We start from the raw sequence: 12531 nt of genomic DNA on the forward strand, positions 1-12531 counted from the left end.
GTTATGAGTTACTGATAAATGAGACCTACACAAGCAAAAATCAGAGAAGGAAGCATGAAACTAGCAATGTAGCTTGTTTAAAAAAAATCTCAAGACTAAAACAAACTAAAATGTGTTCATGTAAGAGTACTCTCTTATACAGTGCACATATGAACTTAAATAAATCCAAGTCAACATCTTCAGTTGAATAGGCTAATATTTAATATGCTACATCTAGACCTACTAAATAATTTATGCCATGAGATGAATACATAATTTTACAGTGTCACATCTAAAGTTCCTTTCTTTAGAGTGCAGCATAGTAAAACTTAAAAATAAATATCTTAAATAGCATTACTATTAAGGCACAGTATAAACCACATTATCATGAACCGTTGAAGAATTGTAATGTCAATGACCTTGTCTCAGGTATTCACTAATAAATAGTTTTAAATAGGACTCTGAAATAGATACTAAAAAGTGTAAAATTATTTAAAAAGGGGGAAAAATAAACGTCCTTAAGACAGTTCTTGAGGGGTTAGCGTCTGCACTTCACCTGCCTTTTTTCCCTAAACCCCGAGTCCACACAATAAATAGAAAGAGAAGGCTGTTTTGTAGTAAGTGCCCGATCCTGTTTAGGGATCGGAATTGCTGACACCAGCAGGTACAAGTTTCCCAAAATTGAAACAGGATGGGGAGAGGGATTAGAATGTGACAAGCTCATCAAACGAGCACAAGTGATGTGTTCTTTCCAGAACTGGGTGTGTCAGATTGTCTGTACAGCTGTTGCACCATTAATTCCACATCACTTGTTCCACAGTCCCAATGCGTCCACAGGACAGATGAGAAAATATAGCTTTGGTGCCTGTCCACCATGATACCCACCACCCGTGCTCCTAAATTGATTGTTCGATGCCCATTTTTGAGATAGTATAAACACTACCTTCTTCATTGAAAAAAGTTCTATAGGCCGTAGTGACTGCTAAAAATGACAATCAGTGCTTTTGCCCGCTTTGTTTTAAAAAAAAAAAAATCAGCTTTTAAATGCAGTTCAAGCTACATATTGCTCACTCTGTATTCCCTGGTTCGACTAGATTCAAATAGCATTTTCTAACTTGGAAAAGGCAGTTTGCTTCCCTGATACTATAAAAAGACCAAAAATAAAAATCCTATTACAAAAGTGAAGTCCCATTGGTACTCCTGCCGTCATTTCAGAGCAGCCTCTCCGTCACCCAGGATCTTTGGGATTGATTTCCAAGACTGCGCCCATGCCTCTCATGCTTACCTCTGTCTCATCTAGAACACTACCTGGAGTATAAAAAAAATAATAATTCTGCTTCACAATAGCATCACTTTTTTTTAAAGCTGTTAAGTCAATGTCAACTCTCTTATTAGCTATTAAAAATTGGAAAATTGGGAGGGAAAGAGAGAACAATTCAACTTTGATCAGATGGCGGGCCTATTGCATTCGGTCGGTCTGCAGCTGCTGAGGCTGATACTGGCCAAAGGCTGCTGCGGCTGCAGCTGCAGCGGCAGCTGCAGCAGCTGTCCCAGGTGTGGCAGCGGTAATGGGCTGCTGGACTGCATAGCCGTAGCCCCCCGCGGTGACATACCCTGCAGCAGCTGGGGAGGCTGCATAGGGGTACTGGTCATAGGCGGCTGCGGCTGCAGCTGCAGCAGCTGCTGCGGAGTACTGTGCATAAGCCGCTCCAGTATAATCGATGTAGGGCGTGGTGGAGGCTGCAGCTGCCGTGGGCTGGACATGAGGAATGACCACTCCAGGCTGCACAAAAGCCTGTGGGTAGACATAGTGGGCAGGTATCCTGTTAAGAAATGGGAAACAAAGTCAGGCAGCAGTCACCTCTGATTTGTAGCATTTGTTCAGAGATGAGACAAACTCAAATTTAGTGGTTATTATGAGCATAGGGTTGCCACAATATCTACTTTCTAGGGGTCCAGTGAAAGTACTCCGGCAGTAGCCAAAGTCATGGAGCACCCCTAAAAGGATTCAACAACAAAAATAAGGATGACCCTTTCCCTGCTAGAATTTGCATTTAGGATTATTTAGAACCTTTAAATATCATTCATGCAAAGTTTGGGAAATAAATCTAGATTCGTGAGGACTGTGCACAGAAGAGATTTAAAATGGTTTAAATAAGACTTTAGAAAATTTTGTAGGGAGTTCCTACAAGAAAGACAGCAAATAGAAAAATTCATAGCCTTGCATATAGGACTCCAAAGATAATCCGTAACAGCCCAGTTCTGTCAGTTCTGTGGGGGCCAACGGTTGGTTTGTCAACACTTTTTTTAAAACAAATTCCCACAAAGTCTAGTATATGTTTGTTATCATGGCAACCCTACTTGAAGTTGCTACGCAGACTCAGCACACATTAATCTCTCTGCAACCTCAGTCACCCTTATTAAAAATAAAAATTATAAAAAGAAGCAGGCGACAAAATAAAAAAAAAAGGAGTTTAAAAGTTCACAAGTGTGGTAAACACAGCAGTCACACTTCTCAAACGAACTGTAGTGCAGCTCACTCTGTCACAAGAGGCTGTTGTGGGAAGCTACAAAAATGCTATTATTAGCACCCATGGCAGTGATTCCCAAAGAGGTGAACAGCACACTTTCTTTCTTTCTTTCTTTTATTTTTTTTCCATAAAAATCCATAAGGACACAACGGTCAATCAAACCTGTTTGACTATCAGGTAACTGAGGGCCAGCCAGCTTGTTTATCTCTATGTAAGACAGACAGAAGGGTTTGGGGGGAAATGATGAGGTTGATGGAAAAGGAAGGAACAGGGAAATATAACTAAACATTTCTAAACTTATTAGAAACGTAAAAGGTGTACATTATAAAGAAACATTTATTCTGCACATCAACTAACTCTTGTTATCTTCCAAATCAATAGAAATAGATCAATTAGCATATCTGTTTTGAATCTGCACTATTAGTTAATATTTTGTACAAATCACTTGTATGATTATGGATTTTCCTGCAAAAGGTCAAGAAAGTGAAGTGAAATCAAGTATCTTTTTAACATGATACATTCACAGACCCTCACACAAGACAGACTCCAATGACCTTACTTAAAAGTTATTTTGGTTAAGAAATAAATCATAAGAGGTATAGAAAAAAATCTCATGCATTTCAGCTCTCACTCTTGTGATTCATTACTGCCCACTTATAAAACACTACCTTAAATATCTGACTTATTTTCACCTTTCTTTAAAATCATTTCCTTTAAAATTCTCCATCTTTTAAAAAATATGACACTAGAATGCTATCAGACCATGGGACAATCCAACTTCTAAGAAGTGTGAGCACAACCTTCAAATTTTAAAGCAAATATCACATTTAGATATCCACTCCCCCCCAAAAAAAACTCTCATAGATTTTGCTTTGCCTTTTCAGAACTCTACTGAAAGCACTCATTCACGATCATCTATGGAAAAGATGAATTTATCAGCGGGCAGTGAACTTTGACCCCAGTGATCAACTATGTTCAGTTTTACTAGAATGATAGATCTTTCCTAGTGCCTACAGAAACTGCTCCGTCAAGTGTTTCTGAGGACACTTGGAGATGTTCTTAACTGCTTGTCAGAAACCAGGAGCATGGTCATTCTCACACTCAGAACTGAGCAGCAGATCAGGTGACTGACTCACCCCTGGTGACAGGTGTGGCTTTATGAAACACTGTCCCTGGAGCCGCCACGTCCACAAAGTGCAGACACAGCTAAGAGAGGCTCCTCTCATGCCAGTTTACATGTGGTGATGGACAGCAGAGGCTGTAGCTGGGCTATTTTGGATCCTGTCATGCGACAAGGGCTTCCAGCGGGTAAAATGTCTTTATAAGGCCAAAGTAAAACATCTATCAGCTGCAAAGGCCAGCCAGTATGAACTTCACTGATACTGAGACATTAACCCCTGTACACCCAAAGTTCTGAGGACAGCACAGTGGTGGCTAGGTTTGTATTCTGGAATAAAGGAGTTAGCTGAAAATAAGTTTATTCTCCAAAAAGGCAGGATAAAGTAAGAGAGAGAGAGAGAGAGAGAGAGAGAGAGAGAGAGAGAGAGACAGAGAGAGAGTATAGAATGCATCACAACATTGGAAGGATTGCTAAAAGTATTCTTGTCTCTGTTAAGAAATAGTTGTGATTTGATAAAGTCATCCCATGAGTACATAATTTTTTCTGGAAGATCAGACTCCTACGTGAGGTCTGACAAGAGTGAGGAAGACATCTGGAAAGCAAACGAAAACCTAGGGCCCTTTAAGTCTTAGGGAAATGGACTGCTCAGGAGACCATGGAAAGCCTAACAGCTCGTTGAGGAAGGAAGGCAGAATCTAACTGAGGGGTAAGGTGGCACTTGTGAAGGAATTCCTGAGTTAGAAGTTTTTTAAAAGTCTAAGGAACCCAGTAAGGTTTGGGAACCTCCCTCCTAGTAGAGTTCTACTAATGTCCATTCCTTCAGTGCACCACAGAGTGTACATACCCAGCAGTCACACAACACAAGCGCCACAAAGATACTTCAGGCAATTTTTAAAGAAAATTTACTACATTTTTTCTTTTTGTTCCATCTCTTCAGGGCCCCTCTGATATCTTTGTGACTCTTTTTCTTTTTTGTGAGACAGGGGGTCTATTTGTGTAGCCCAGGCTAGCTTCAAACTCACAATCCTCCTGCCTCAGCCTCCTGAGTGTTGGGATTACAGGTGTGCACCACCAAGTCCAGTTACTGTCTTGACTTTTGAAGCAACATGTTAACTGGCTTCCTCATCTAACAGCTTCCTTGCACAAACTGGTGACAAGGTCTTCATCTCACTTACTTGCTCAAAGTCACAGGCTCCTAACACCACACAAAACCATTTCTTAAACCTCTACGTATTTTAGACCTTTTATGCATCTGGATCCAAAATACCTTTCTAGAATTTTCTTTCAACCCTTTCCTGGACCCTGGATTGACTGGGTTCCTTAAGGTTTCCTGGACATGCCACAGATTCCCAGATTCCAGCCTTTGCTCATGCCATCCATCCCTCACCTGGAATGCCAATCCTCTCTCCTTCACCACTTGTTGAAATCCAAGTGCCATTCACCCTGGCTCTAAGGTGCTATGCATTAAATAAAGTTATCCCTGGTCACCGGTGGCTTATGCCTACAATCTTAGCTACTTGGGAAGCCAAAAGTTTGTGTGACCCTATCTCAACCAACAGCTGAGCACGACGGTGTGCACCTGTTATCTCAACATAAGTGGAGGTGGAGATCAGGAGGATCAAAGGTCCAGACCAGCCCTGGCAAAAAAAAAAAATGTTAGCAAGATCCTATCTCAAAGAAAAAGATGGGCATTGGCAGTGAGCATTGGTCTTCCCAGCAATGGTGGAAAGTGTAAAATAGGAGGACCATGGTACAGGGCAGCAGGGGCAAAAAAGCGAGACCCTGTCTCCAAAGTGACCAGAGCAAAATAGACTGGAGGTGTGGCCCAATCGATAGAGCACCTGCTTAGCCAGTGTGAAGCCTTGCATTCAAATAAATTATCTATGAGAAGAGTGCATAGTGATGGGTAGAGTAGGAAACCCAATGAGATAGCTCCCAATCCTCACTCTCCTTTAAAACCTAGACCATCTCCTCCTCCCTTCACAAAACCTTCCTGAATGACACTGGTTTCTCCCTTATCTGAAGCCACATGGACAGCCCTGCCCAGCACTTTCCATTTTCCTACAGGATTATATGAGAGTGGAGTTATGTCTCTTGAGCTATGACTTGACTTTGAGGAAAGGACACAGCTTTTAAATTCAAGGCCAGACGTGACACTGAACCCAGAATCAGACTCTAACACTTACCAGTCTGTGGTCAGGGGAAGTTAATTAGCCTCTCTGCATCTTCTTTCTTTTGCCCACCGAAAGAACATTAACAGTGCCTTTGCAAATGTTTATTATGAGAATTATATTATATAATTTATGTAAATCCCTTCTCAGTACCATACATACAGCAGATGCTCAATAAATGTTAGTTACTGTACTTCCTGTCCCCTTTAGTGGGCAGTATGATACCTAGCCCAAGGTTATCATGCCTGACATAAAACTTAGCACTGTAATGTGTATTAAATACATGCTTAGTTCACCTGACCTAAACTAGTCCAAAAATTTCTATTCAAGAGATCTACAGCCTCTCCTCTTCAAAGGTGAAATAAGAAAATGCTTCTTTCAAACATAAACTATTTATAAGATTTTGCTCAGCAAATCCACAAGTTCCTTCACATCTGTCCACTGTGTTAAATCAGAAAATGTGTCAGGAGAATGTTTTGTCTTTAAGGTCCTAAGGTAACCTGGGGCTCATTTAGGGACCACATAAAAAGAATAGTTTCATCACTAGAATTTCAAACAAGTAAAATAAAAATGTCTCAAGCTTCTTTCCAAGCCTAAAAAAAGAACATGTGACATTCAAATAGAATTTAGGATGACCAGGTGTGATTTGTTGGGTACAGACTTGGAATTCAAGCAGTGTTGAGAGCTACTTTAAAAAGAAAGAGAAAGCTTACTTGGTCTACCTGGAATGCTATCTATTACTAATAAGAATCCCAAGTTCAAACAATTTGTGCACACAGTAATAATCACCATTCTGTATAATGACAGTTAATATTAGAAGAGATGAAAAGCTTATCATTAAAACATGCTTGATCTAAAATTTCCATAAAACACATTACTCTGGTGGCTGTGATTTTTATCACATTACTTTCTTTCTTAAGCCTTGGTAAGAACTACCACAACCAGGCTAGATGTCTACCTCGTTCTCAAGAGCAGCCTGGCTTCTCCATACACCAAGTCTTCTCTCCTCTGTTCCTTTGTTCAAACTCATTCCATCCTATACCCTTCAGACACATCCAGTCTTCCTGTAACCTGACTGAGTCTTACCCATTGGTTCTGAGTCTAGTTCAAATCCACCTCCCTTTCCACAACCCAGTCCAACTCTTCCAACCCATCTATTTTCTTGGTACTTGGACTTTGTTTTGTATTTGAAACAATACCAAGTTATTTAGTAATGAGTAATTCATGATTGGTTTGCATTTTTCTTGCTTCTCAAACAAATGTGTGCGATTTCTTCATTTTATACAATGATAAAACAAATGAACACTGATAGCTGTTGACCGATTTGGTTTTATAACTTGTTTCAAGATTATTAGTGTGAGATCATGACTAAGGTCACTTCACTTCTTCAGATGTGTGTTTTCCTTCTCAATCCCGGCTTCACCACATAGTCTAGATCAGTGAAGTCCCCACAGCAACAGTCAGACCAATTGACGGGTCCATTTGTTTTCAGTATCCAGGTTGGTTTGGATGGGGCGTTGATATATCGCTATGCCTATTTGACCAAAAACTCTTCTCTGGCTAAAAAATCAGAGTTGGCAGTAAGAGTTAGGTACTGATGTACTAAAGTAATAAGAAGTTGCTAATGGAAAATATAACTTGACTCTTTCAAGTCAAATTATTATTAATTATTATTATTTATTATTGTTTTGGCCTATTCTTGCAGGCATGTATGGTGGACATCTAAATCTTTGTAGACAGGACTCCAGCCTTCCAGGTTACACAGGTAGGTGCTTAGGCACCGAGCTAGAGGGAACAAGTGCTGAGGATAAGATACTCTTCTAACTAGTAGGACATTTTAAAAAGAAAGCTTAAATTTCTGGATCTAGGAATATTGATCAGGAAGATGACAGCCAAAACAGACTGTCGTGTCCAGAATAAATTTAAGCAGTGACATCCCACCCATATCATGTTTAAATGGAAGGGAACTGGGGAACTCAAAACAGGAAAGTTGGTAATGACAAGACCTAGACATACACATATATGACCTGTTAGGTCAGAAAGGTGGAAGTTAGTGCTAAGCTCAAAACAAAAACAAAAAACAAAATTAAGGGAGGGGAACCCCAAACTGGCTAGTGTTAATGAACTCTGATGAGAGTTGTTGAACCTTTAAATTAGAAGACCTAAAAGTGGATATACATTCCAAAAGAAAGCCCGTTCCCAGAAAACTTCCCATGGAACAGAAACTTAGGACATGCAAGCAATGAATCTGTATTCTTACAGAGAGAAACCACACAATTTAGCACTCACTACAAAAATATGGTTAAGTGAAGTCACAGGCTATAGCTTAAAAAGCAGGAAAAAAAAAAAAAAAAGAAAAGAAAAGAAAAAGAAAAAGAAGGCCCTTTGCTTCCCATGGCAAAATCAACACTCCTCAACAACACCGCCAAAACCAAACCGCAAAGAGCCCCTTCCCGGAGGAAAAGAAAACACTTTCACTACAGCTTTTTTCAATTAAGTAAAAAGCACACAGTTTAGCTATCAACACCACTTCATTACTGTAATAAATAAAAATAAAGCACACGGAGGGCTATTGACTATTGTGAAAAATAAAAACAGCAACATCCATGCATCGTTAATCACCATCTGAGCTTGTGTGTCTGAGTCTACTGGTTACAGAGTTTAATTCCAAACAGAGCTATTCCACCTCTTATGGTATCCTTCTCATCAGTTAGCTTAACTGTATACGAGCCCTGTCAGGTTAGAAAGAGATAAATAAAATTGAGTCAAGTTGAACAGTAGTAATGGTGATGGGACACAATCGTCTTGTACACAAGTCATACCTGGTATTTTTGTTTTGTTTTGTTAATCATGAGCTCAATATTTGTCTGGTTTGGAGGCTGCATACTTGGTCAGATAACTTGACTCATCTAAAAATATTTATAGCATCAGCATTGAAAATACACACACGTATATATATAATTATGTATAATCAGGAATATTCTGTGATACGTTGATCTTGTCTGTTTATAACAAAAAGGCAGGTTAACAAATGGTAGGTATCCTAACTTTGGAGGCTTGATGAATTGACTTACCCGAAAGGTCTTTGTATAAGGGCTGGATGAAGTTGCTGAACACCAAAGGCAAAACCTAACAAAAAAACATACCACATTCTTCACTTGTGCACGGCTAGGTATTTACTACTCCTATGCATAAAATGCATTAACAACTTTTCATTTTAAAAAATTCTTTTGTGATACTTTAGTCTCAAAAATGTTGTCATCGATCCTCAATAAAAGTTTTAATAGACTAAAAGTGGACACTTTAACAAAATCTTCAAAGTTTAGTTGAAAGACATAAAATAAGACCTTAGAAAAATTAGACCGTAAAAAAATGCTTATGAAATGAAACCAAGAACAACAGGATTTGACAATGAAGTTATATGTCAGAACTATTTCTACAGTTCTGATCTATAAAACGTGTTTGTCATTTGGAACATTCTGGAATGCTTTGGAAGATTATGGGTTTTTACAATTTATAGTATTAAAATTCACAAAAAGCAAATGTCCCTTCTGTTCTGGATAGTACATAAATATAATGTATAAGACAGATACATATTTTTGAATGCCCATGGATATTTGTATGTGCACTGGCTTTCTTGACAATGCAGTTTCTTATAAAATCTATTTGGATGAAAGTGTCAATATCCTTCCAAAATTTCAGATTGAAAGATTTTGGAGTGAAGAGTATGTGATTTGATCAAACAAAATTGCTTGCCTAAGGAAATGACTACATTGGCTCAATAATCAACTCTAAATTATCTGTGCTAATGCAAAGGTAGTAGGGTAAATAATCCAAAAGGTCATATTTTCTCATAGACAAAATGCTGCTTCCCTTTGGCAACTAAGAGCTACATAAATTTTAGTGAAGTATTTCTCATCCCAAAGCAAGCATCATTTTTGTTTTTCTTTTTGGTGGTGCTGGCATTTGAACTCAGGGCCTCATGCTTGCTAGGCAGGGGCTCTACCAATTGAGCCATTCTACCTGCCTACACATCAATTTTTAAGCCTAGATCTTGGGTAGGAGAAATCTTTCTGTGTTCTTTGAGAATTTTCTGTGGTTTTGTGAGAGCTTCGCCATCCAGATTCCACTCCATGCCTACACTTCTCTCAGATCTGTTCAAGTCAGATGGCCTGCTCTGAGTACAGAGCGACTGGTAACAAAAGAACAGACAACACTGAGTAGGGAAGTACACCAGCAAAGGCCGCCCATGTAATCCATATAGAATCCTTTTTTTCTTTTTATTGTTGTTGTGCTGGGTGGGGGGGGGGGTACATTGTGATTGTTAAGATTTACAAAAGTTCTTACAATGTATCAAATATATCATACTTGAATTCACCCCCTCCACAGCATCCATTTTGAGCTACAAGTGGCTAGCTAAAAATTGAGAGTGGATTCCAAATGCATTATCATCATATCGGAAACACATGAATCAAGCCTAATTCTCTTGTGTTCCCAAATTACCCAGACCCCAAGATCTATTTTTGCACTCAGATAAATTTCAAGGCCTAAAGAAGTATTTACAACTCTCATTTAACTTTAATGCCTTGGTAGAATAACTAGCCATGGCTCAAGTTTTACCAAACACATGTACATGGCTTCTGAGGAAGTCAATGCCTTCTGGATCAAGGAATTATTCTACCCACAAGTGTGTGTGTGTGGGGGGGGAGGGTTCTCTAACGGGGAGGGGGAGACAAATATTTCTCACCTGGTTGCATGATCCTTGGTTTTGCTCCTAAGTAAGCCAGATTCACATTGGCCTTCCTGCCATCGATGATGGGATTGGGATCCTTGCAGGCCCTTTCAGCGGCAGCCCGGTCAGCCATGGTGACCTTAGCAACACACACACACAGATATACATACAAAGCTCTATATTAACCCCTGAAGGAAACAGAGTCACTCTGGAGAAGTCACTCACAATAAAATGAGATCAAACTTTTTCTTTTCTTTTCTTTCTTTCTTCTTTTTTTGGCTGGGTATTACTCTTTGATCCTCCATTTAAAAAATAAACAGCAGAAGAAAGGAAGAAAGAAACCCTCTATCCCCACCCGAAGTCCGAAGGGTGCTAGCAGGGCCTAGCAAAGATTTGGAAGCCTGAATTCTTAAAACTCCTGTAGATCCTCCACCCCCGCCCCAATCCCCCAGCCGCTTCCCCAGGTCCCTAACCGGCCTCAGAGGCACTGTTTGCTTTAAAGAAAGTCCAGCCTCACAGCAGCCCCTTTCTTCAACCAGCCGCAAACACTCCCCAAACGACAATAGCTATTGTCCTACTCTGGGGGCTCCCTGCTCTTCAGCAGCCGAATTGCACGTTTAAATCTCCGGAAAGCTTAATGTGCTGTTTCAGTTTGGCAAAGAGCCATGGGATTTATTTTTTTTTTAAAGAACCTACCTTTACAATTAAAAAGGCAGGGGAGTGACACGAGGGGAAAAAAAAAAACACCAGACCTCATGGGGTGTCCCCTCAGTAACCCAGCCGGAACGCCAGGAGACACACGCATTTTTTTACAAAGCAACAGCGCGCTTAACAACCGGCCTCCAACCCGGGAATTCAATTGTGCGGGGCTTCGGCCCCTCCCTCCCAGTCCTCCGCACCCCAAATCCAGCAGTCATCGTCGCTCTCTGCTTCCACCCCTGCCCCGCCAGGCACCCCATAGGGCATCGCATTTGGTCCTCTTGGACCCCGGTGAGGCAGGCGCCGGCCTCCCTTCCCTGACTCCGCCGCGCGCAAAGTTTCAGTTCAGCCGGGAGCAAAGGGGGGACGCTGGTCACCCTGGCACAGAGCGTCACAGGGTCCAACCGAGCCCCTCACCCGGGGACCAAAAGCCACTCGGTCCCTCCCCGCCCCTGCGGTCCTCAGTCTCCCCGCCAGGCTCTTTGTAACAACCTCCCCCCTCCACCATCCATGTAACTTACAAATCCGTAGCCCCGGGACTTGCCGGTCTGCCGGTCAGTGATGACCACCGCCTCCTCGATCTCGCCGAAGACCTCGAAGTACTTGCGCAGGCTGGCGTCGGTGGTGTGATAGGGCAGCCCCCCGACGAAGATCTTGGTGTACGTCGTGTCCTTCTGGGTCGTGTGCATCTTCGCGCCCGCCCCGCGGCTCGGGCTCCGGCTGCGGCTGCGACTCGGGCAGCGGCTGCGCCTCCTCCTCCGGCTCCGCGTCTCCCGCACCCTTTCGTGGCCACCGGGGGCCAAGGGCGAGCGCGGGGGCGAGGGCTGCGGCGCGGCGGGGGCGAGCGGCCGGGGGCGGCCGAGGGCGTTGGGCACTCGGCTTCCGAAGTCGCCAGCAGCCCTGGAGACTAGACTTGGTTCTCTCCTGCCGCCCCCTCTGCCGGTCACGGTACAAATTCTCCGGATCGTCTGGGTTCTGGTCTGGTTCTAGAGACCGTGCCAGCGGTTTCCACTCACCCCGCGGGGAGGTAAAAAAAAAAAAAAAACCGCAAAAAGAGAGGGTGGTCCTCCAGCGGAGAGGGCGCGATGAGAGGTAGATTTTGCGTCCTTTAGAGTGTGTGTCTCGGGCGGGTCGTGGGTTGGCGATGCGAGCGTCCGAGCGTGGAGGTGGAAGCTGGGGGCGCGGCGGTGGGCTCTGCTTGGGGACTCCTCGCGGCTGCCACTCGGGTCTGTCCCTCCCGCCGCCGAAGCTGGAAATCCAGTGCGGAGGACGGCTCTCCACCTCTCTGCTCCCTTCCCC

At 42.3% G+C, this 12531-nt stretch overlaps 1 protein-coding gene across 3 annotated transcripts; it reads right to left on the reverse strand.

The window, feature by feature from the left end:
• Window positions 1–1001: 1001 nt before the first annotated feature.
• On the reverse strand, window positions 1002–12057 carry Rbm24 (RNA binding motif protein 24). Of its 3 annotated transcripts, XR_012450737.1 has the most exons (5): window positions 11754–12057; window positions 10549–10672; window positions 8876–8930; window positions 8424–8533; window positions 1666–1802 (listed from the first exon to the last, which is right to left on the reverse strand). XR_012450737.1 is itself a non-coding variant. In XM_020185531.2 (4 exons), exons 1-4 carry the CDS (start codon window positions 11919–11921, stop codon window positions 1439–1441), a joined length of 711 nt encoding a protein of 236 aa, XP_020041120.1. In that variant the 5' UTR covers window positions 11922–12057; the 3' UTR covers window positions 1002–1438. The 3 variants fall into 3 exon arrangements, 2 of the variants coding, with proteins under 2 accessions (XP_020041120.1, XP_073938944.1); XM_020185531.2 differs by lacking the exon at window positions 8424–8533 and having other exon boundaries at window positions 1002–1802; XM_074082843.1 differs by lacking the exons at window positions 8424–8533; window positions 11754–12057 and adding an exon at window positions 11230–11680 and having other exon boundaries at window positions 1002–1802.
• Between the last annotated feature and the right edge of the window lie 474 nt (window positions 12058–12531).

This window comes from Castor canadensis, chromosome 8 (genome assembly GCF_047511655.1).
Source record: "Castor canadensis chromosome 8, mCasCan1.hap1v2, whole genome shotgun sequence".
In the NCBI taxonomy this organism is placed as follows: domain Eukaryota; kingdom Metazoa; phylum Chordata; class Mammalia; order Rodentia; family Castoridae; genus Castor; species Castor canadensis.